The following is a 21,786-nucleotide window of genomic DNA, read 5'->3' as shown; positions in this document are numbered from 1 at the left end:
CGTCCTTTCAGTACGGCTGAGGTTTCTTCCTGGGAATCTCCGTCAGCAACTGGAAGGGCCCGGCTGGCAAGCGCTGGGGAACGAGGCTCCACACCTGCTGTCTCCTGGCTGGAGAAAGGGTGCAGCTCTGCCGATGAAATTCTACGTGGATTAATTAAAATGGGGGAAAGCATTTCATCGTTGGATCTTGTTACGGAGGTACCAGAGCCTCTGTTTTGGTGGTGGTGGTGGGGAACGTGCTCCAAGCCTAGGTTTTTTTTTGTTTTTTTTGGCCAGGCTGCGCGGCTTTCGGGATCTTACTTCCCTGCCAGGGATCGAACCCGGGCCCCGGGCATTGGAAGCTCAGAGTCCTAACCACTGGACCACCAGGGAAGTCCCAGCCTGGGGGTTTATGGTAGGGGAGAAGCTGGTTGCCTGCCTCACTAGAGGTGTGGTGTTAATCCTTAACGCCAGAAGGGCAGTGCCTTCATGGGGGAAGTCTGCAGGGGAAGCTTTAGAAAGATCCCCCCATGCACAGTGGGCAGCCTCACATTCCTTTCTTTTTTTTTTCCAAAGACGGCAGTCCTCCAGGGCAGCTTCCCCCAGAGAGGGCAAGAAAGGAGCAGGCAAGACAGAAGCCACAGAATTTGTGTAACCTAAAGTTGGACATCCCATCGCTTTTGTGTTTTCTACTTGTTAGAAGCAGGTCCTTCGGTCCAGCCCACGCTCCAGCAAAGAAGATTCCACAGGGACACAGAGGTGAGGATCATGGGGCCATCGTGGGAGCTGCCTACCAGTTCACAGCCTATGGGAACGAATATGTGTCAGGGGAGTGTGACTTTGGTTCCGTGGGAGCTATTAACACCCACAGATTTATAGGTCAGGAGCATGCTCTTCCTGGCTATCTGGAAGAGAGAGACCCACTCGGTGGCCCATTAATTTATTTGACTTTATCATATTGTACACTTTGCAAACCACTTTGCTTCTGTCTGTGATAGAAGTTAAAATCCAGTTAAAATCCGCAAATTACAGATGTGTATAAGAGCAGGTAGCTGCACGTATAAGAAAATGCCAGGGACTTCCCTGGTGGTCCAGTGGTTAAGACTCTGAGCTCACAACGCAAGGGGCCCGGGTTCAATCCCTATTCGGGGAACTAGATCCCACATGCTGCAACTAAGACCCGGTGCGGCCAAATAAATAAGTAAATAAATATTAAAGAAAAGAAAAAGAAAATGCCAGCTCTCAAATGTCAGCATGAAAAGTTGTTTGTCAACAGTTGTAGGTTTGCAGATTGGGGCTCTGCCTGAAAAATGGGCAGGGGGAGACTCCATCCTCTAGGGGAGCTCGGCCAGACCCACGTTGATGCTGCCACCGGATCGTGCTTACCCTGGAGAAATCAAGGTCCTAGACAGTGGTTTCTCTCCATTGCCACTTGTGGTGGAAATGACTCGGCAAGGCTCAGCTCTGGCTAGAGGGGACCACCCCACCGAATGGGCCAGGCCAGCTCCTTAGGCCACTGGGCAGAGAACTGGGGGAGGGTGAGCAGGAATCAGGACACTCTCTTCCTTTCCTGAACAAGGACATATTTTAAAGCAGCTTAGAATCCTAGGAAATTACAGGGCACGTGGTCCCATTCCGTTCAACTAAAGGGGGCCCTGGAATGACTACTTTTGATCGGGAACTTCGGCCAGGTCCTACTTCTGCTTTTTTATCTCTTCCTCCTCCCAAGATCTACTGCCCTTTGTGGGGAGCCCCGCTCCGCCTGGCTCTTCCGGGCGTGTGATGTATTAGCAAGTGCATGGATGTGGGACAGGACAGACCCTTCAGGACCCTGGCCTCACGACTTCCCAGCTGTCAGACCTCAGTTTTCCCGTCTATAAAGTGGGGATAATACCACCTACTTCGTAAGGTGGTATGAGGATTAAATCATCTATGCAAGAGGTTGGCAGAATTACAGACGTATCACAGTCACGTGAGGCATTGGGCGTCTCCTCTCTCCTCCCGTCCCCCACGACAAAACAAGAAAACCAGAGCTTTTCTTCTGACATGGAATGCTGACTGTTTATGTGGGCTTGCTGTGGAGGGGCATTCCTTTTGTGCGGCGAGTGTGGGGAGTGGAAGAATGTGTATGTGTTGGCGAGGTTGGGAGGGTAGCTCACAGAGATGGAAAGGACAGAGTGCTGCTCTGATTCGCATTTCATTCCAGGAGTGTCTCCTCGTAAGTGATGATGCTATAGGGATGCAGGGCATTGAGGAAGCCCCCTCCCTGCTGGCGGCCCCAAGCAGCCTCCCTGGTCCCTTGTGGGGGGACAGTGGCGAAGGAGCCTTACAGAGTGTTACGGACTGAACATCCCTGTCCCCAAACTCACAGGTTGAAGCTGCAGTCCCCAGTGTGATGATAATGGGAGAGGGGGGCCTTTGGGAGGTAATTAGGGTTAGATGACGTCACGTAGATGGAGTCCTCATGATGGGATTGGTGCTCTTACAGGCAGAGACATCAGAGCTCGCTCTCTCCACCATGTGAAGACACAGCAAGAAGGCGGCTGTCTACAAGCCAGGAAGGGAGCTCTCACCAGACCCCGACCATGCTGGCACCCTGATCTTGGACTTCCAGCCTCCAGGTCTGTGAGAATATAAATTTCTGTTCTTTTTTTTTTTTTTTTTTGCAGTACGCGGGCCTCTCACTGTTGTGGCCTCTCCCGTTGCGGAGCACAGGCTCCGGACGCGCAGGCTCAGCGGCCATGGCTCACGGGCCCAGCCGCTCCGCGGCGTGTGGGATCTTCCCGGACCGGGGCACGAACCCGTGTCCCCTGCATCGGCAGGCGGACTCTCAACCACTGCGCCACCAGGGAAGCCCTAAATTTCTGTTCTTTAAGCCCCCACGTCTATGGCGTTTTGTTATGGCAGCTGACGAGAGAGCCTTCCAAACTGCCCCTCTGGAAGCTTCTGCCTTGCCCGGTGGCAGCTCAGTGTAGTTACAGGATGTCATCTGTTGGAGGCTGGGACCCTTGGATGGATGAGAATGCATCCTTCTTAGCAGGAGGTTGCTTGTCATTCAGCAGAGGTCAGGGGTGAAGGACAGTATCTGATTGGGTCTAGTCCCTCACCTTTGGTGGCGTCTCATGATTGAGAGAAAGGCGCAAAGGTCGATTCTGAGCCAGGGCAAGGCTGAATAGCAGTCTTTGGGCAGCGATTGGACTATGTTCTTCCAACGGCCACCTGCAAGTTCTGTTCCTGCAGAGAACTTGAGAGCCCCTTGAGGGCTCAGTCAGGGAGGACAGCCACCCATCTTGGATGGAAGAGAAGTCCTCCCCAGCCTGGGGGGCTGCCCTCATCACTGATCCCTGTGGATTCAGCAAAGACCCCCAGAGAGTGGTCTCTCTGTCCAGCCCCTGTCATCCAGGGCCTCAGCCTGCTGAGCCCTGGGGGACATCGCTCCCCACCTCTACACGGCCACATCAGCTCTGCACCTCCCCCAGAGATGTTCCCTTTGTTGCTAAATTTATTTTTGCCTTGTCTGTGCCCAATTATGCTTATTTTCTTCCACCGCTTGCCTCTGAGCAGGGGCGGAGAAGGGAACGAAAAAGGGAAACTGATTTGCTCTCATTGTGTACACCGAATGCACATTTTCTTTGTGAGATTTAAACGTCTGGGAGTCTGAGCTTTGAAAGTTTGTCTTAAATGGTCTAATTGCTTGGTCTCAATCCTGGCTTGGCGTCTTGCATTTGGCACTTCCTGGATTTGAATCTGGAGAGACAGTGGGGGGGCGAGGCCGGGGGGTTGCCTAACTGATGGATATTTTTAGCACATCAAAGTTTGCTTTTCTGGGTCAATTCTATCCTGTCTCATCACCACCTTCCAATCTTGTCACTTCCCATTGCCTCTAGGACCTGGTACGAGGCCACCCCCGTGCTGCTGAATTAGCTACAGGATCAATGACACAAGCCTGACAGCGTCCCCAGAGAACCCAGGGGCGCCACCCAGCCCTGTGCCCAGGGAAGGGGGTGCACGTTTATCGAGCTCCTGTTTGTACCAGAGACTAGGGACCAGGGGCTTCATTTAAGTCACCCATTCTCAAAGTGGGGTCCTCACAAAGCTCCAGGAATTTTTCTTTGCACAAGCTGACCAAATGCAGAAACAGACATGAGAATCCAGCTGCCTTCGGGTACGCCAGACCTTAAAGAGGTCTGCACTATTGTAAAACGATGCCTTTCTTTGCGCAGAAATTGTGTTGTTTTGGAAACTGGAGTTTTTTTCATTAAAAAATGTTATTTATGCTAACATGTCATTGCTTTTTTTTTCTTGACCACGCTGCACGGTTTGCAGGATCCTAGTTCCCTGACCAGGGATTGAACGCAGGTCCCCTGCAGTGAAAGCAGAGTCCCAACCACTGGACCACCAGGGAATTCCCTATTATTGCCTTTTTTTTGGTTGCCCCTCCTCACATGCGGGGATCTTAGTTCCCTGACCAGGGATTGAACCTGCAGCCCCTGCATTGGAAACACGGAGTCTTTTTTTTTTTTTTTTAATAAATTTATTTATTTATTTTTTTGGCTGTGTTGGGTCTTTGTTGCTATGCGTGGGCTTTCTCTAACTGGGGTAAGCGGGGGCTACTCTTCATTGCGGTGTGCGGGCTTCTCATTGCGGTGGCTTCTCTTGTTGCAGAGCACGGGCTCTAGGCGTGCAGGCTTCAGTAGTTGTGGCACATGGGCTCAGTAGTTGTGGCTCGCAGGCGTGGGCTAAGTAGTTGCAGCTCGTGGGCTCTAGAGCACAGGCTCAGTAGTTGTGGCGCACGGGCTTAGTTACTCTGCGGGATGTGGGATCTTCTTGGACCAGGGCTGGAACCCGTATGCCGTGCATTTCAGGCGGATTCTTAACCACTGAGACACCAGGGAAGCCCCTGGAAGCACGGAGTCTTAACCACTGGACTACCAGGAAAGTCCCCACCCTATTGCTATTTTTTAAGTGAGTTGATAGATTAAAATTGAGATTTCTCAGTTTTAATGTCTAATATTATAAATATTGATCAACCATGCATGTAAACAAAAGTTCTCTGGGATTTTCAGTAATTTTTAAGAGGGTAAAGGAATTCTGGGACTAAAAAATTGGAAACCACTGACGTAAGTAGCATCATTTAATTCTCCAACCACTCTTAAGGGAAGCAGTGTTATCCCCATTTCACAGATGGAGAAGTTAAGCCTCTGACAAGTTATTTACCCAAGGTTTCACAGTAAAGTGGCTGAATTAGGATTGGAAGAAAATACTTCATTTAAAACAATAGTTAATACATACTAACCGAAAAAAAAAACTGGAAGATAAAAAAATTTAACCCATCATAAGTCTGCCGTTCAATATTTTGGAATATTTCCTTTGTCCCCAAACTTTTTTAAAAAAATAAATTTATTTATTTTTTTAAAATTCATTTTTGGCTGCATTGGGTCTTCATTGTGGTGTGCGGGCTTTCTCTAGTTGCAGCTAGTGGGGGGCCACTTTTTGTTGACGTGTGCAGGCTTCTCATTGCAATGGCTTCTCTTGTTGCGGAGCACGGTCTCTAGGCGTGTGGGCTTCAGTAGTTGTGGCTCACGGGCTCTAGAGCGCAGGCTCAGTAGTTGTGGCGCATGGGCTTAGTTGCTCCGCGGCATGTGGGATCTTCCCGGACCAGGGATCGAACCCGTGTCCCCTGCATTGGCAGGCGAATTCTTAATCACTGCGCCACTGGGGAAGCCCCTGTCCCCAAACTTAATTTACATAATTTGGATCGTTACCATCAGTGCAGGATTTGAACCCAGAGGTGGGTCATAGCGACGAGCTGAGATTGTGTCTCTTGGAGGCAGTGGCGGGCAGCTGCTCTGAGGAGGTGGCTTCTGCCTTTGTTTCCTCCTGTTTTGAGAGTGTCTAGGGAATTCCCTGGCGGTCCAGTGCTTAGGACTCAGTGCTTTCACTGTTGAGGGCCTGGGTTCAATCCCTGGTCGGGGAACTAAGATTCCCACAAGCTGTGCAGCAAGGCCAAAAAAAAAAAATAAAATAAAAAAATAAATAGAGTGTCCAGGAATAGGTCCTGTAGACTGTATGTTACAGACTGAATTGTGTCCCTTCAACCCCAGAGCCTCAGGCTCTGTGTGACTGTGTTTGGAGACAGGGCCTTTAGGAGGTGATTAAGTTAAAACGAGGCCATTAGGATGGGCCCAGATCCAGTGTGACTGTGCCCTCACAGGAAGAGGAAGTGTGGACACGGAGAGACGCCAGGGATGTGTGTGCTCGGGGGAGACCCTGTGAGGACCAGCAAGAAGGCAGCATGTGTAGCCAAGGAGAGAGGCCTCAGGAGAGACCAGACACCTGACACCTCGACCTTGGACTTTCAGCCTCCAGAACTGTGAGGAAACCCATTTCTGTTGTTTCAGCCCACCGTCTGCGGTACTTTGTTGTGGCAGCCTGAGCAAACTAACACACGGTGTCTTATTCTCTCTTTGGGAACAGGAGCACGAGTGGGGTGGGGCCTTCAGACGACCCAGGCTGTTTCCCACGAGGGGGATCTGCAGGGTGAGGGGAATGAACCCACGAGAAGCAGCAGAGACTGGGCCTGTGAGCCCCTCCCAGGCCCGGCATCCTGGGGCCCCGCTTGGCCTGCCTCAGGCTGGGGCCGCCACCTTCACCCCAAGCTCACGGGGTGGGGAAGCAGCTCAGACCCTTCCTGGCACAGACGTCTGCTTCCGTGGATCGGACCCTGCGGAAAGGACCCCGCTGGCCCGGACCCACCGAAGAAGAGCTCAGGCCTGGCCTTGGAGGTGGGCCAGCGCCAGTGAAACCTGTACCGAGAAGAAGCAGCAAGACAGCAAAGTGCCGCTCAGCACACCATCCAGGGAGTCAGCCCAGAGGTGGGACAGGGCGCCCCCTCCCCTTGCTGACTCCCGGCCTGCGCTCTGTCCTCTGGGCTCCACGTCTCAGGGACACCCTGGAGAAGGTGCAGCCAGGCAGCTCCGTGAGTGGCCGCCGAGCATTACCAGTGGTGCCCAGGCCTGAAAGCCCCGTCCCTCCTCCTTAATGAGGACATGGACCTGAGCATCCTTCCCGCCTCCTGGTATCACCCTTGAGCTTGTTGCCAAATCTGGCTCCCTGTGCACCTATGCCGAATAACAATACGGAGACAGAGAATTGGAAGATAAGAAATAGAGAGGCTTTTTATTTTCTTTGCCAGGCAAAGGGAAGACACGGTAGGCTAACACCTCAAGAACTGTGCCCCCTCCTTGGGGAACTGGAGAAGATTTTATATGTGGGGCTCGCAGTCTGGGGCATGTGATAAAGGATCAAAAGTAGTGAAGGTCTTGCATTTCTTTTCTTCTGTAAATTCATGGCCAAAGCTGGCATCAGGTGGCTCATCAACCGGGTCTGGTGTTCCTGAAGTTATCGGCCTGTGACCTTCTTTCTGAAACGATGAGTGCCACAAGGGAGTGTAGGGGGAGAGAGGTGCCAGGTGCAAAGGGTAATTTGTATGGAGTCAGAGAGCAATCAGCTTTGTGAAGGACAAGTCTAGCTACAAGTGTTTCTTAGTAGTAACAACTAAAGAATAACCAAGATTGCTTAACTCTTTCAGGCCTGTTTATGCTGTTTCCTCAGCCTATTCATCGTTTCCTTATTTTTCCTGGTTATCAGGAGAGGAAAAAACCTCATTTCTTTTTTTTTTTTTTGCGTTGGGTTTTTGTTGCTGCGTGCAGCCTATCTCTAGTTGCGGTGAGCAGGGTCTACTTTTTGTTGCGGTGCGCGGGCTTCTCATTGCGGTGGCTTCTCGTTGTGGAGCACGGGCTCTAGGCATGCGGGTTTCAGTAGCTGTGGCACACGGGCTTAGTTGCTCCGCAGCATGTGGGATTTTCCTGGACCAGGGCTTGAACCCATGTCCCCTGCATTGGCAGGGGGATTCTTAACCACTGCGCCACCAGGGAAGTCCCCATATAGTTTTTCTTTATCCTTCATCTGTCGATAGACACTTAGGTTGTTTCCATACCTTGGCTATTGCAAATAAGGCTGCAAGGGACATGGAAGTACAGATAATTCCTCAAGACAGTGACTTCGTTTCCTTCATGTATATACCCAAAAGTGGAATTGCTGGATCATATGGTAATCACATGGAAATTTTTAGTTTTTTAAGGAACCTCCATACTGTTTCCCATAGTGGCTGCACCTGCTTACATTCCCACCAACAGTGCACAAAAACTCTCTTTCTCCACATCCTCACCAACACTATCTCTTGCCTTTTTTTTTTTTTGTGGTACGCAGGCCTCTCACTGTTGTGGCCTCTCCCATTGCGGAGCACAGGCTCCGGACGCGCAGGCTCAGCAGCCATGGCTCACGGGCCCAGCCGCTCCGCGGCACGTGGGATCTTCCCGGACCGGGGCACGAACCCATGTCCCCTGCATTAGCAGGCGGACTCTCAACCACTGCGCCACCAGGGAAGCCCTCTCTTGCCTTTGTGATGCTAGACATTCTAACAGGTGTGAGGTGATATCTCATTGTGGTTTTGTTTTTCATTTCCCTGATGATTAGTGATGTTGAGCTTCTTTTCATGTACCTCTTGGCCATTTGTATGTCTTCTTTGGGAAAATGTCTATTTAGGTCCTTTGCCCATTTTTAAATTGGGTTATTTGGGGTTGTTTTTTTTTTGCTATTTTTAAAAATATTTATTTATTTATTTAGGCTGTGCCGGGTCTTAGTTGCAGCACACAGCATCTTAGTTGCAGCATGTTGGATCTAGTTCCCTGACAAGAGACCGAACCCTGGCCCCCTGCATTGCGAGTGCAGAGTTTTAGCCACTGGACCACCAGGGAAGTCCCTTTTTTAGCTATTAAGTTGTATGCATTTCTTGGTTTTTTTTGGTTATTAACTCCTTATTGGATACAGGGTTTGTAAACATGTTCTCCCAACTCATAGGTTGCCTTTTCATGCTATTTTAAAAAATATTTATTGATTTATTTGATGGTTGATGGTTTCCTTTGCTGCGTAGAAGCTTTCCTTTTTCTTTACGTAGAAGCTTTTTAGATTAATGTCACCCCACTGTTCACTTTCTCTTCCATCCCTTTTGCAGCATGCCATTTCTACAAGGTTGTCAGAGTATCAATCAGTGTCCGGTCAGGGCAGGAGCAGCCAAGCTTGGCTCCTGTTTCCTTGAATGTGGCTGTCCTGAGTCATCTGTTCTGTGATGAGAGAAACAGGAGGAGCGCTGGTGTGGAGCTGATGGATGGCTTCCAACACCCTCAGGCCAAGGCGCTTGCTGGGACTCTGAGTCATACTGTTGCCACTGCTCTGCTCCCTGTGTCCCAGTCATGCCTGCCGGCCACTCTCATTGTTGGAGACCTTCTGAAGGTCACTGCCAAATCCTGATGCCCTAACTGCATTGTGGGTCAAGGTGAGAAGCGAGGTGAGTCTTCCCCTTGGACAGTGCACGGCCCAGTAGACCCCCTCAGGAGGAATCATGGGTGCCTAAATGTATTACGGGGAGGAAGGATGGGGGATGGATGTGGAAACAAGTCACCAGGAAGACCTCCCTTGGGACAGATTGGAATCTACAGCCCTGGAAAAGGGTGTGACATGAGCTGGGAAGGCCTGGAGAGGGTGGGTGTGGTCAGAGCCCCAAGGCCTGGAGCTGCCCAGTTTACTACAGGCAAGGAGCAGGATTTCTGCCCTGGGCCCCCCCCTATCCTAACCATTCTGGGTGGCCCATCACCAGCAGACTTTGGTCGTGCCTGTCTCCTGGGATGTTGGGCAGTTCTCTGAGGGTTTGACTCCCTGCAACGCCTATCCGGGATCCCATTCAGCACTGCAACCCTCACCCAGGCCAGCCCCTTCCCGTCTTCCATGACTGTTATGCTGAAGGGGTTCTAAGTTTTCAGATTACTTGTAGCCAAGGTAACCCATCAATATAGCACAAACTGATTCCTGTTTTGAATGGAGACAGTTTTCATTGGATTTCCACTTAGTCCCCGTCTTTCTCTTTGGTTCCCCTGTGTCTGGGGTTCCCGAGGCTGCTGCCACATTTGGTGATTCACTAGGACTCACAGGTCTCAGCATAGAGTTGTACCTACGACTAAGGTATATTACAGCGAAAGGACACACAGTAGGATCACCAAGGGAAAAAGATGCAGGCGGAGTCAGGAGAAATCTGTCTAGGACAAAACTGAAAAATGTCACCATCTGAGTTCGTTGAGCTCCCCCCTTTCCACCTGAGGGCAAGTCTAAGATTGGGCGGGCCACACCTGTGGGACAGGTGCCGACAGGTGGGACTGAGTACAGCTCAGGAGCAGGGCAGGATACTCTGAGACATCTGAAACATCTCAACGTGTTCCTGGAAAGTCACACAAAATACCTCTGACTTCCATGAAGTGAGAGAGTGGGACCAGGAGGGGGCGCACTTCTAGCCCCCCATCTCCCCACACCCCTCCACCCTCACCCTCTACAACCCACCCCACCCCGGCCCCCCAGCCGCCCTGGGCAGAAGCAAGAAGGAACAGGCTGAGGAGATGGGGCCCCGTGGAGAGGTGGAGGCCTGGCCTCACAGGGGGTGGGAGGAAGTGTGTGCTCTCTGGGGTCCTGTGAGAGATTTCATGCAGGGGTGACAAGTCCCTTTTTCCCCAGTGTCACCTCACTGGGCCACAGCTTTCTCGGATATTCCAAAGAAGACTTAATTCATTATCATCTTAAAGATGGATTTATTAAAAAAAAAAAAGCCCTCGGAGAACTGCTGGGATTTGGGATGACTGATGGCTTTATTAGCTTGCCTCAATTTTATATTTATGGAATTAAACCAGCAGCCAAGGGGCACTTAATTAAGATTCTTTCTCATCAGTTGGAGAAGAAAAGATGGTGGGGAGACAGGGCTTGTGACCCATATTCTAGGAGAAAAGTTTTAAGTACTTGCAATAACACGCTGGAGACCTTCGGTAGGGGGGCTTGGTGGGTCACAGGCCGGGAACAAGGGCTGTCTTCACGCTGGGAACCCAGGGGCCTGGTCCTGGTCCTTCACTTCTTAAGCATTTGCCAGTCAGAGCAGCATTTATTTGGTGTCTGGTCCACAGCGCCCTCTGTGCTGTGTCTGCAGATATACAAGAGCACAGAGCAACCAGGGAGCTCGGGCTTGGAGACAGAATCTGGGTTCCAATCTCGGTTCTCCCCCTTACTAACTGTGTACTTGTGGGCAAGTTATTTCATTTATTAAAAATCGAGATATAATTCGCATAAAATTCACCCCTTTTGAGTGTACAATTCAGTGGTTTAGTATATTCATAAGACTGTGCAAATATCACCACTATCCAGTCTTACATATTTTCATCACCCCAGAAAGAAACCCCCTACCCATAAGCAGCCACTCCCATTCCCCTCCCCCAAGCCCATAGTAATCAGTAATCTACTTTCCATCTCTATAGATTTGCCTGTTCTGTACTTTTCTGATGAATGGGATAATACAATATGTGACTGGCTTGTTTTACTTAGCATAATGTTCTCAAGGTCCATCCATGTTGTAGTGTGTCAGAACTTCCTTCCTTTTCAAGGCTGAATAACGTTCCATTGTATGGATGGACCACATTTTATTTTTTCCTTCTTCTGTTAGTGGACATGTGGGATGCTTCCGCCTTTTGGCAGTTGTGAATAACACTGCTCTTGAGACCCTGCTTTCAATTCTTTGGGGTATATACCCAGAGGTGGAATTGCTGGATCATATGGTGATTCTATTTTAATTTTTTGAGGATCATTCCTTCTTAAGGCTGAATTGATAGCATTCCATCATACAGACACACGACAGTTCATGCATTCATCCATCAGTGAGCAGCCTGGGTTTTTTACACTCTTTGGCTATTCTGAATCATGCTGCTGTGGACGTTTGTGTACTGGCTTGTGTGTGGCTGTGTGCTCTCGTTTCTCTTGGGAACTGACCTAGGAATGAAATTACTCCATCCTTTGAGTCTCAGTGTTTGTTCGTGAAATAGTAGCTGCGACCTTGCGGGCTTAGTGTAAATTGATGAGACGCGTACCTGGTGCAAGGTGGGTGCTCAAGAAATGGAAGCTAATAATAACAATGATTTTATCTTTCTCTGTGCCTGAATCTAGTCCTTGAGGAGCTTATAATTTAGTAGGAAAATAAGACAGACAAAAATCAGCACTTACTAGGTATCAGGCCCCGTGAGAAGTCCTTAGGTGCAATCCTCACTCTTTATTTATTTACTTAACCATTTAAAAAATTGAAGTATAGATAACTTACACTGTTGTGTTCATTTCAAGGTTATGGCAAAGATTCAGTTATACATACACACATACTGGGCTGGCCAAAAGTTCATTCGGGTTTTCAGTAGGATCATATATATATATTCTTTTTCAGATTCTTTTCTGTTATAGGTTATTACAAGATATTCGGTATATTTCCCTGTGCTATACAGGGAAATATAGTAATCCTTACTTTATCCTTACTTTAATACTTACTTAATCCTTACTTTAAATAAGTAAATCCTTACTTTAGAGATGAGGAAACCGAGGCTCTGACAGTAATTTGCCCAATTAAGGCAGGGATGCGGTGGCAGGATTGGAGCACAGGCCCCTGTAACTCCAGACTCCTGCAGTGAGTGAGGCAGTGGCTTGTAGGATCTTAGTTCCCCAACCAGGGATCGAACCCGGGCCACTGAAGGGAAAGAGCTGAGTCCTAACCACTGGACCACCAGGGACTTCCCAGAATGAGGCAGCTTCGATCTGGGCAGACACTGCTGCCCTTCAGGTGCACAGGTGAGCATGCAGGGCAGGGGCCAGGCCATGCCCTGGGGGCTATGTGTATATACACCCCAAAAAGCCAGGAATAGCACAGGGAGGCTGACCTTGGGGGTGATACTCAGAGTGAATGGGGATTTGCACAAAGGAAACAGATTTGGTGACAGTGGAAAGCAGGGAAGGTTTGGGGCAGTAACTCTTTGGACGGCGTGGGAGTGAATACTTCATGGGGGGGGCTTGCGGAGTAGAAGTGGGGTGCAGAAGGGAAAGTGAGAAATGGCCCCAGCTGACGACAGGTCAGGCTGGGCTTAGAAACTGGGCTGCTTAGAACCAGCCCTTCGACTTTTCCCTGCCCAAACTTCTCTACTGGATGTAGCTTGTGTCAGATACTGTCCAGGACATTTGGGGCACATTGGTAAACAAGAGATAAAAATCCTTCTCCTAGCTGGGGGAGTGCATCTTCACCCGCCCTCATCTGCCTCCTCCTCAAACCTCTCAAGGGACCTAGAAGGGATCACGGCTCTCCACAACAAGCTGGGGCGTGGGAAGCAGAGGCAGAGTGGGATTGATGAAGGGGGAAGGGACCGCTTTCCACACCTGCCGGGTGTTGGGAGGTCCTTGCCTCTCAGTAGGGGACGGTCCCACATGGGGTTGGATGCCAGGAGATCTTGCTAAAAAGGGACAGATTCCAAGGTGGTCTGAGACACAGCCCAGCGAAACTTGAAATCCTGCATCACCCTTGCCTGAATGGAAACCAGAGAGGGGAGCCTTTGGGCAGTTGCTCTTTTGAGATGATCCAGGGGTATTCGGGGAGAAGAAGGGGGAAACCGAGGCAGCTGGTGGCTTCCCGTGTCCACCAGCAGCTCTTGGAGGGAGGGAGCTTTCCTCCTGGGGGCTGAACTCTTTGGAGGATGCCTGCTCATGCCTGCCCCCCAGGACCCCTGGACCAGAGTTTTGAACACAATGAGTGACATAGGTTCTGAGGTCTGCTGGGCTTGAGATTGGAGGCTGGATCTGCAGTGACCCCTTGAGCAAGATACTTCACCTCTCCGAACCTCTGTTTCCTCATCTGTGAAGTGGAGATATGAGCTTGTGTGTGGGGAGCATCAGCCTTTGCAGTGCCTGGCAGTGGTGGCTCTAAAAGACGGTATGTCAGCTTTCTATTACTGCTGTAACAAGTAACCACACACGTAGTGACTTAAAACCACACAAATGTACCAATCATTTTGCTGTTCTGGAGATCAGGAGTCCAAAATGCATCTCATGGGGCTAAAGTCAAGGTGACAGCAGGGCTGTTTTCTTCCTGGAGGCTCTGGGGAGAATCAGCTTCCGGAGCCCACCTGCATTCCTTGGCTTGTGGCCTCTTTCTCCATCTTCAAAGTCAGAGGTGGCCGGTCGAGTCTTTTTCACGCTGCTTCCCTCTTCCGTATTTAAGGACTTTTGTGATTACATTAGGCCAACCCAGATAATCCAGGATGATCTCCCTATTTTAAGGTCAGCAGATTTACAACCTTAATTCCACTTGCAGCCTTACTCTCCTTTTGCAACGTTACGTAACATATTCACAGATTATGGGGATTGGAACATGGTCGTCTTTGGGAGACCACGATTCTGCTCACCCCAGATGGCTGCTCCCGTACTCCTGCAGTGACCTGTGATGCAACTGGGGAAACTGTCCAGAAAGAAAGGGGTCTTTTAAAAAAAATTTTGGTTATTATAATTTTTGGGGCGTGCCACGTGGCATGCAGGATCTTAGTTCCCTGACCAGGGATCGAACCCGTGCCCCCTGCCTTGGGAGCACGGAGTCTTAATCACTGGACCACCAGGGGAGTCCTGGGGGTCATGTTTTTCAAGATGCCCTGCTAAAGAAAATTTAAATAAAATAGCCATATAGCTGTGGTGACATACTTAGAATCCCTGAGTCATTTCTGGGCACCTGGTAGGTGCTCAATAACATGTTAAATGAAGAGCTTGCCCTTGTCTCCGGCGCTGGGATGGGGTCCACTTGGGAGGGTCCCCTGTCTAGTCTGTCCTGGGCTTCCCTGCCCGTCCACACACACGCACAGACACAGACACAGACACAGCCGCTAACTTCCCTGTTGAACAGGGAAGTACGATGGCTGTGTTCCCTGCTCTCACAAGCTGTGCGGCAGAATGGCCTTCTGTCATAAATAAAAATAAACCCCAGACACTGCTTTTCAATCGGAAGATTAGGCTAAATGTGAAACAGAAAGCATGAAAGATGAATTGGAGCGGTAGCTCTCCCGCTTCTCAGCTGCCAGGCCCGGCTCTAGGCTGCGTGCGGCTCTTGTTCCCGCCCAGAGAGGCGGCTGATGATTTGCGCGCAGTGTCAGTGAACGCTGTTATGACATTATTAATGCTCTGCTCTCCGGCAAAGGACAATGGCCTGTTGCCTCTTAATGTGCTGTCTGCTGCGGCGGTCGGAGCACATTAAATGGGGATTTCAAACACCGTAAACCACATGTTTCTTTCTCTCCTCTTCCCACCCCAGGCCGCTGTGAGCTCCAGAAGCAACCTTGAAGCCTTGGGCAGGTGGGTGTGTAGTCAAAGCTGTGATGCCCCAGGAGACTCCAGGGGGGCCCTCAAGGGGGCAGGGAGGTCCCCAGGGAGCCCCTAGAACCACTAGGAGTCTTGACCTTCCTGGGGGCAGCACTGTGTCTTTGCTGCGGCGAGGGGGACCTGGCCTCAGGGAAGCTGGACTTGCTGGGTGGGCAGGGCTGGTGGGCTCCCTGCTCTGCCCTTGGGTGACATCTGCAGGAGGACCCAGATGGCAGACCTCCAATGGATTTTATCGGTCTTGCACAATGTTCTAAAAATATTGAGTCTGCATTTTAAAATTGTGTGACCACACGTGAGAAGCCCAGGTTTCTGACTCCCTTGAAATAACTGGGTCCAGAGTCACACAAAGCAATGGCGGCACGTCCCCTCAGGGACCTCCAGTCTTTGGCGTTCTCTGATCACTCCAGCCCCTTTCTACCAGGTCCCTGAAGTAGGTTGAACAGTGCCCGCCCCCCCCCCCCCCCCCATTCATGTCCATCTGGAACCTGAGAACATAACCTTATTTGGAAACAAAGTCTTTGCGGATGTAATTAGTTAAGATGAGGTCATTCGGGATTAGTGTGAACCCGAATCCAATGACTGGGGTCCTTATAAGAAGAGGAGAGGACACAGAGAGACACACACAGAGAAGCTCACACGGAGACAGGGGCAGAGACCGGAGAGATGCAGTTATAGGCCGAGGATGCCAAGGAGTGCTGGGCCCCGCCTGAAGCCAGCAGAGGAGCACGTGACAGTCTCCCTCAGGGCTTCTAGAAGGAACTGACTCTACCAGCACCTTGATTTAGGACTTCTGGCTTCCAGAACTGTGAGAGAATAAATTTCTTTTTCTTTTTTTGCCATACTGCACAGCATACCAGATCTTAGCTCCCCAACCAGTGATTGATCCCAGGCCCCCTGCAGTGGAAGCACCGAGTCCTAACCACTGGACCGCCGGGAAGTCCCGATAATACATTTCTATGGTTTGAAGCCCCCCAGTCTGTGGCCGCTTGTTACAGCATACCTAGGAGACTAATATAACTCCCCTCCCTTCTTCTTCTTTTTTTTTTTTTATGCGGTATGCGGGCCTCTCACTGTTGTGCCTCTCCCGTTGCGGAGCACAGGCTCTGGACGCGCAGGCTCAGCGGCCATGGCTCGCGGGCCCAGCCGCTCCGCGGCATGTGGGATCTTCCCGGACCGGGGCACGAACCCGCGTCCCCTGCATCGTCAGGCGGACTCTCAACCACTGCGCCACCAGGGAAGCCCACCCCTCCCTTCTTTGCATGGCCCACCATCTAGGTATTTTGAGTACGACACCCCCGAACAGTAGTACATCACCCACTTTCCCCCAATTCCTTCCCTGGAGTCCTGCTCCCCTTTCGGACAGAGACCCTCCCCTGCCTGGCCAGGGCCTCTTGCTGGTGCTGAGCTCCTCCTGACCCCTCTAGCCAGACCATCGGGTCATGCAGAGGGCAGCGGGAGAGAGCCAGGAAGTGCCACGGTTAGAGCACCCGGACCGATGCAGGGTCTGCACCTGACCCCCCACGTTGGGCTAGCTTGTGGTTCTGTTCATAGCCTCAAAAGAGTAAAACAGTAGAAAGGGGAGGGTTTTGGAATCTGGTGTGAGCCGGCATCCTGGGTCCTTGGATGTGCCCCCCAGCAGAAGTGTCCCCTACTCTCCTCTCATTTGTTTCGGGTCACTCTGCTGCTTATCTGAAGGCTGTGGGTATGCATCTAGAACGTGGGTGTTTCTCCAATGGTTCTCCACCCTGGCCAGCTATGTGGGCATAACCTGTGGCATTAAAAAACAAATGTGACATTGTAAAGCAATTATACTCCAATAAAGATGTTAAAAAACAAAACGAAACAAAACCACCCCCCCCAAAAAAAACCCCCAAATGTGCTGGGAATTCCCTGGCGGTCCAGTGGTTAGGACTCTGTGCTTTCACTGCCGAGGGCCCGGGTTCAATCCCTGGTCGGGGAACTAAGATTCTATAAGCCGTACAACATGGCCAAAAAAAAATGCCCAGGGCCCATCTTAGGTACCGAATCAAAATAAGGACTGCATTCTGCAGGTGATTCTGCTGTGAGTCAGGGCTGAGAACCACTGGCCTATAAGCCAGGGTCTTAGTTTGGGTTCCCCAGAAATAGATTCTGAGACAAGCGTTCAAGTGCCAGTAGTTTATTTGGGAGGTGGCCTCAGGAACATGGATGGAGGAGTGGGGGATGAGGCAGGGAAGGAAGGAAGCCAACATGGGGTACATGACCGAGCCGGTTACCGCTGTGGGCAGAGGGAGCTCAGGGAACTCTGGGAACCGAGCAGCCCACCTGAGGGAGAGGGAGCCCTTGAGGGCTGCTTCCAGGGCATGAAGTCCCTGATACTTCTATCTTGCCCCTGCATGTTCGAGCATATTCTCACAGCCAGGAAAAAAGCCTCAGGCAGCGTTACATGTATCCTCCGTGGTCTGTCTTCTGGCATGTAGAGCTGGATGCCCGGTGGGTAGGACGAGGCGCCGGCAGCAGCTGCTACAGGTAGACAATAACAAGAAAAGTATAACCACCTGCTGCGAGGGCTCCGAGGTGCTCGGCAATTCACGACTGGCAATTCACAAGTTTTCCCCTAATGTCTGCAGCACAGCGGAGAGCAAGCAGGGCCACGTACACTGAATTTCGCCACAGACAAGAGGCCGACAAAGGGGAAATGGGCTCCGAAAGGAAGAGGCAGCAGGGTGGTCTGGTTCAGCGTCTTTCGCTGTCTGCCCCAAGCCTCCCTGCCTGGCTCGAGCCTGCAATGGGGTACCCTCTCCCACCTTCTGAAATCTGGCTTCCGGCCGAGAGGAGAACACCTCCCCAGATGAGCCACACCTTGGGGGGGACCCCCATCTTCTCCCCTCCCTTTTGGCCTAAATGCCAACCAGGAGCAAATGTGACCCCCTGAACTTACGGGAGAGGTGCACACAATGGGAAGGGGCATTTCATGCCCGAGTGTAGATGGGGCTTTTGCCCTGACATCCGGGGCTTCAGTTATTGCCTGAGTGTGTAGCAGATGTAGGTGCCCAGGGACAAGTGGGACCCCAGGAAAGACCACCCCCCCCACCCTCAGAGATCTCCTTGGCCAGCCTGCCGTGATGCCCAAATTTCGCGTCACCATTTGTCACTCTTCGGCACAAAGGCCTGGTCAGCGTGTCCTTGTTCAATGTAAATTGGCTACCTAGCAGGGGTTAACATATTAATCTGCCAACACCCATTCATCATTGGTTTTCATATCAGCGGAGAGCAAGGCGATGAGGTAATGGAACGTGGGACAGGTGAATTTTGATGAGGAACGAGCAGGAAAAACTGAACAAGAGTCACAGCTGGTGAGAAATGGCTCAGAAGGGGCTGGGAATTGGGCTAGGCGGGCAGCAAAGGGGCTGGGGGCCGGGGGCCTTGTTGGACCAGGCAGGGACTGGATGGACCAGAATAAAGGTTTTGTCTTGTGGAAAGACCCTCAGGGTCATCCATGTCATTTTACATGTGGCCTGAGGCCTTGGGCTCTTCCCAGCCTGGGTCTTCCGTCTGTGCCTGGCCAAGCTGGTCTGGCAAGTGCCCTTCCTGACTGACCAGCATCTTCAGCTCCAGGCCTGGCTCTGGGAGCTGCCGTGCCTCGGGTGCTCACAGGGGCTGCTGACCCCTCTCTGCGGTGGCAAACACCTCTCCAGAGTCAAGAAGTGGAGGGAGGGTGGGGGGGGGGTGAAGGGGGGCTGTGCACGCTTTACAGAGTTGGAAGGTGCATTAGTGAACCTCGGGTCACTCTCATTTCATAGCAGACAGACCGAGGCCCGGGAGTCCCCCTGACTCTCAGGCATCACCCACTGGTCAATGGAGGGTCTGAAACTAGAACCCAGACCCACAGGGCGCGCCATTGCTTCTGGGATCAGTGGAAGAGCCTCAGTGTCACAGGCCGAGTTTGAAATCAGAAAGCAAAGGGGAGCTGCTGCAGTTTCTGTTCAGAGAGGGCCAGAGGATGGGCGAAGTTTGCAAAGCGAAATCACTGTGGGTGTGAAGGGGCCATTGCAGAAGCCCATTGTGGCGGCAGAGGCAGCGGCGGCGACCGGAGGGAGGGCCCTGGCACCGCGCGGAAGCGGGGATCGCCTCCCAGCGCCGACCTCCTCTGTGCTCTGCAGGAGCCGAAGCAGGCCTCGGCCCTCAGAGCTGGTGGCACCCGGGATGCTTCCGAAATCCAGCCCGCCGCCCGCCCCCCGCCCCCCGCGCCCCGCCCCGGGCCGGGAGAACGCACTGCTGGGCCGCAGCCATGAGGTGGCGCCAGCGCGCCGAGGAAGCGCGGCGGCCGCTCCTGGGCCGCCCCAGCCGCTGCTCGGCCGCCTCCTCCAAGGAAACAATGCGGCGCCTCCGGGCGTAACGCAGCGCGGGGCCGGACGCCGGGCACCCGAGCGCGGGCAGACGAACGAGCGGGAGGCAGGGCGGGCGCGGGGCGCCCTTGCCCGGAGCCATGGGCGCAGCGCGGCGCAGGGCCCGGGAGCGGCGCGGCCCGGAGGCGCGAGGGGCCGGGGCGCGGGCCCGGGGCCGCCTGTAGCCGGCACCGAGGGCGCGGGCCCGGGGATGAGGGCGACCGCGGCGGGGAGCCCGTCTGCGCGCCGCGGCGCCGTCCCGCCCAGAGAGCGAGCCCGAGCAGGCAGACGCGTGGCCGGCGGTCTGGGGGCGCGCCGCCTCCCGGCCCCCAGAATGTGAAGCGGGGAGGGCAGAGACGCAGAGACGGCCCGGCCGGGCGCCCTCGCCGCCCTCCGGCAGCCGCGCCGCGCTCCCCTTCCCCTGCCCGCCGAGGCCGCGCCGACCCCGCGGGCCACGGCCCGGGCAGCGAAGCCGCTGAGCCCCCGCGTCGCTCGGACCCGGCTTCGGCCCGCAGCGGGTTCGTGGCCCGGACGTGGTAGGAGCAGGGCCCGGGACGGTGCGTCCGGCCTCGCCCGCGGCTCCTCGCCCAGACAAGTTTGAACAATGATCACAGTCAACCCTGATGGGAAGATAATGGTCAGAAGATGCCTGGTCACCCTGAGACCCTTTCGGTAAAGTTGTTTCCCGGTTGGCGTGGGAAGGTCTTTTTCTCCAAGGGGGCGTGGGTTGGGGTGGGCGAGGTCAGCCCCTGCGAGTGTCTGTCCCAAGGCTGCCTGTCCCGTTAGCAGAGGGGGCGGTTTGTGCTTCGGCCCTCGGTGGTGGCTAGTGGGGCTGGGAAAGGGATGGAGCTGGGGTTCCGATTCGGGTAGGGAGGGTGTGTAACTCTGGGACGGGCACCGAGTTTGGTCTAGGTTGGAGAGGATTCGGGGTGTGAAGGTGGGAATGGGGGCAGAAGTCACCGATGTTGTGGTCCTGGACCCTGGAAGTCGCCCCAGCCAGGGTGCCCCTTCCCTGCCCCTCCGGTCCTTCCCCACCTCGCGGACGGCCCAACCCCCGCGGCAAAGTTAGCGCTCTGGGCGGGGCGGTACCCCCACCTGGCGGGCCAGTGGAGCCCTGAGTCGGCCCCCTCACCCCCCTGCCTGTCCCACCCCCTCTGACCCCGCCTTCTGCGCGCACTCCTCTCCGCGGGGTGCGGGCCTCTGTCCAACGGGAGGGTCCCCGAGATTGCGGCAAGGACCCCCTCTGATGGGAATTCGATCCCCGATCGCGGGCCTTGGAGAGGCTGGGGCAGGGGCGGCGCTGTGGGGCGGAAGGGCGACGAGAGCGTGGAGGCGGGATGGAAGCGGAGACCGACCCCCCCCACCCCAACCTCGGCGGTCAAGGCCAGGCAGGGCTACGGCCGTCTGGGTCTGCCTGGGTTCTGCTAGTCCCACCCCAGGGGCCCCCAGAGCCCGGCGGTTCCGGGGCAGCTCCCGCTCCTCCCAAGCGCCATCGGAGCCGGGCCTGCAGCCGGGGCTGGGGAGGGGCGCTAAGCGATGGGTGCCCAGCGGAGTCAGGATGCCACCTCGCCCAGGGGCTGAGCCGCGGAGGGCGCCGAGGGGGCGGCGGCGCCCGGGGCGGGGGGCGGGGGTGGGCCGCACTCGGGATGCGGCCACAGGTGGGGTCCGGGCGCGGGAGGGAGCCCGCGAAGGCAGGAGCTGTACGGGCTCTGCCCGAAGTTTGGGGGGCGGGAGGGGCCAGATCTGAGGCCCTCCCCTCCAGACCTGAGGCGGAGACCCGGCCCCTCCCATGCCCCCCGCTGGTTTTCCTTCTAATGGGAAGACCGTGGCTCACGTGGCTCCCGCCCCGCCATTGCCTCCAGCTATTGGATCCTCCGGCGTAGGGTGCAGAGTTGAGGAGACAACCTTCAGGACGGCAGGGGTCAAGCTGGACCACCAATGTCCAGAGGATTCGGGACGACCGTAGAGCTGGGGGTCCCCAGAATAGAGCCTTGGGCAGGTGATTGGGTGTGTCAGGAGCCCCCACGCCCTAAAGTTCCCATGGGAAGCAGGTGGGAAGCTAGCATCTCTGGAAAGGACCTTGTTCCTCCGGGGAAATCCTCAAATCCCTAGCCAACGC

General features: G+C 53.6%; 1 protein-coding gene and 1 long non-coding RNA gene across 2 annotated transcripts in view; both read left to right on the top strand.

Annotated features, from left to right (window-relative positions):
- The first annotated feature begins 206 nt into the window (after positions 1-206).
- Positions 207-17,069, top strand: LOC141277309 (uncharacterized). The gene is made up of 5 exons (XR_012328456.1): positions 207-738; positions 2,468-2,600; positions 6,194-6,352; positions 6,457-13,867; positions 15,233-17,069. It is a non-coding gene; the product is annotated as an uncharacterized lncRNA (long non-coding RNA).
- A 2,750-nt stretch (positions 17,070-19,819) lies between these two features.
- The window catches only part of MGAT5B (alpha-1,6-mannosylglycoprotein 6-beta-N-acetylglucosaminyltransferase B), a 67,625-nt gene continuing 65,658 nt past the window's right edge, over positions 19,820-21,786 (top strand). The window contains exon 1 of the mRNA XM_033847391.2: positions 19,820-20,339. Within this exon, the coding sequence (XP_033703282.1) occupies positions 20,272-20,339 (68 nt within the window). The 5' untranslated portion in view covers positions 19,820-20,271. The remainder of the gene's footprint in view (positions 20,340-21,786) is intronic.

This window comes from Tursiops truncatus, chromosome 20, assembly GCF_011762595.2.
Source record: "Tursiops truncatus isolate mTurTru1 chromosome 20, mTurTru1.mat.Y, whole genome shotgun sequence".
Lineage (NCBI taxonomy): Eukaryota > Metazoa > Chordata > Mammalia > Artiodactyla > Delphinidae > Tursiops > Tursiops truncatus.
This window is presented reverse-complemented; position numbering and strand designations above follow the sequence as displayed.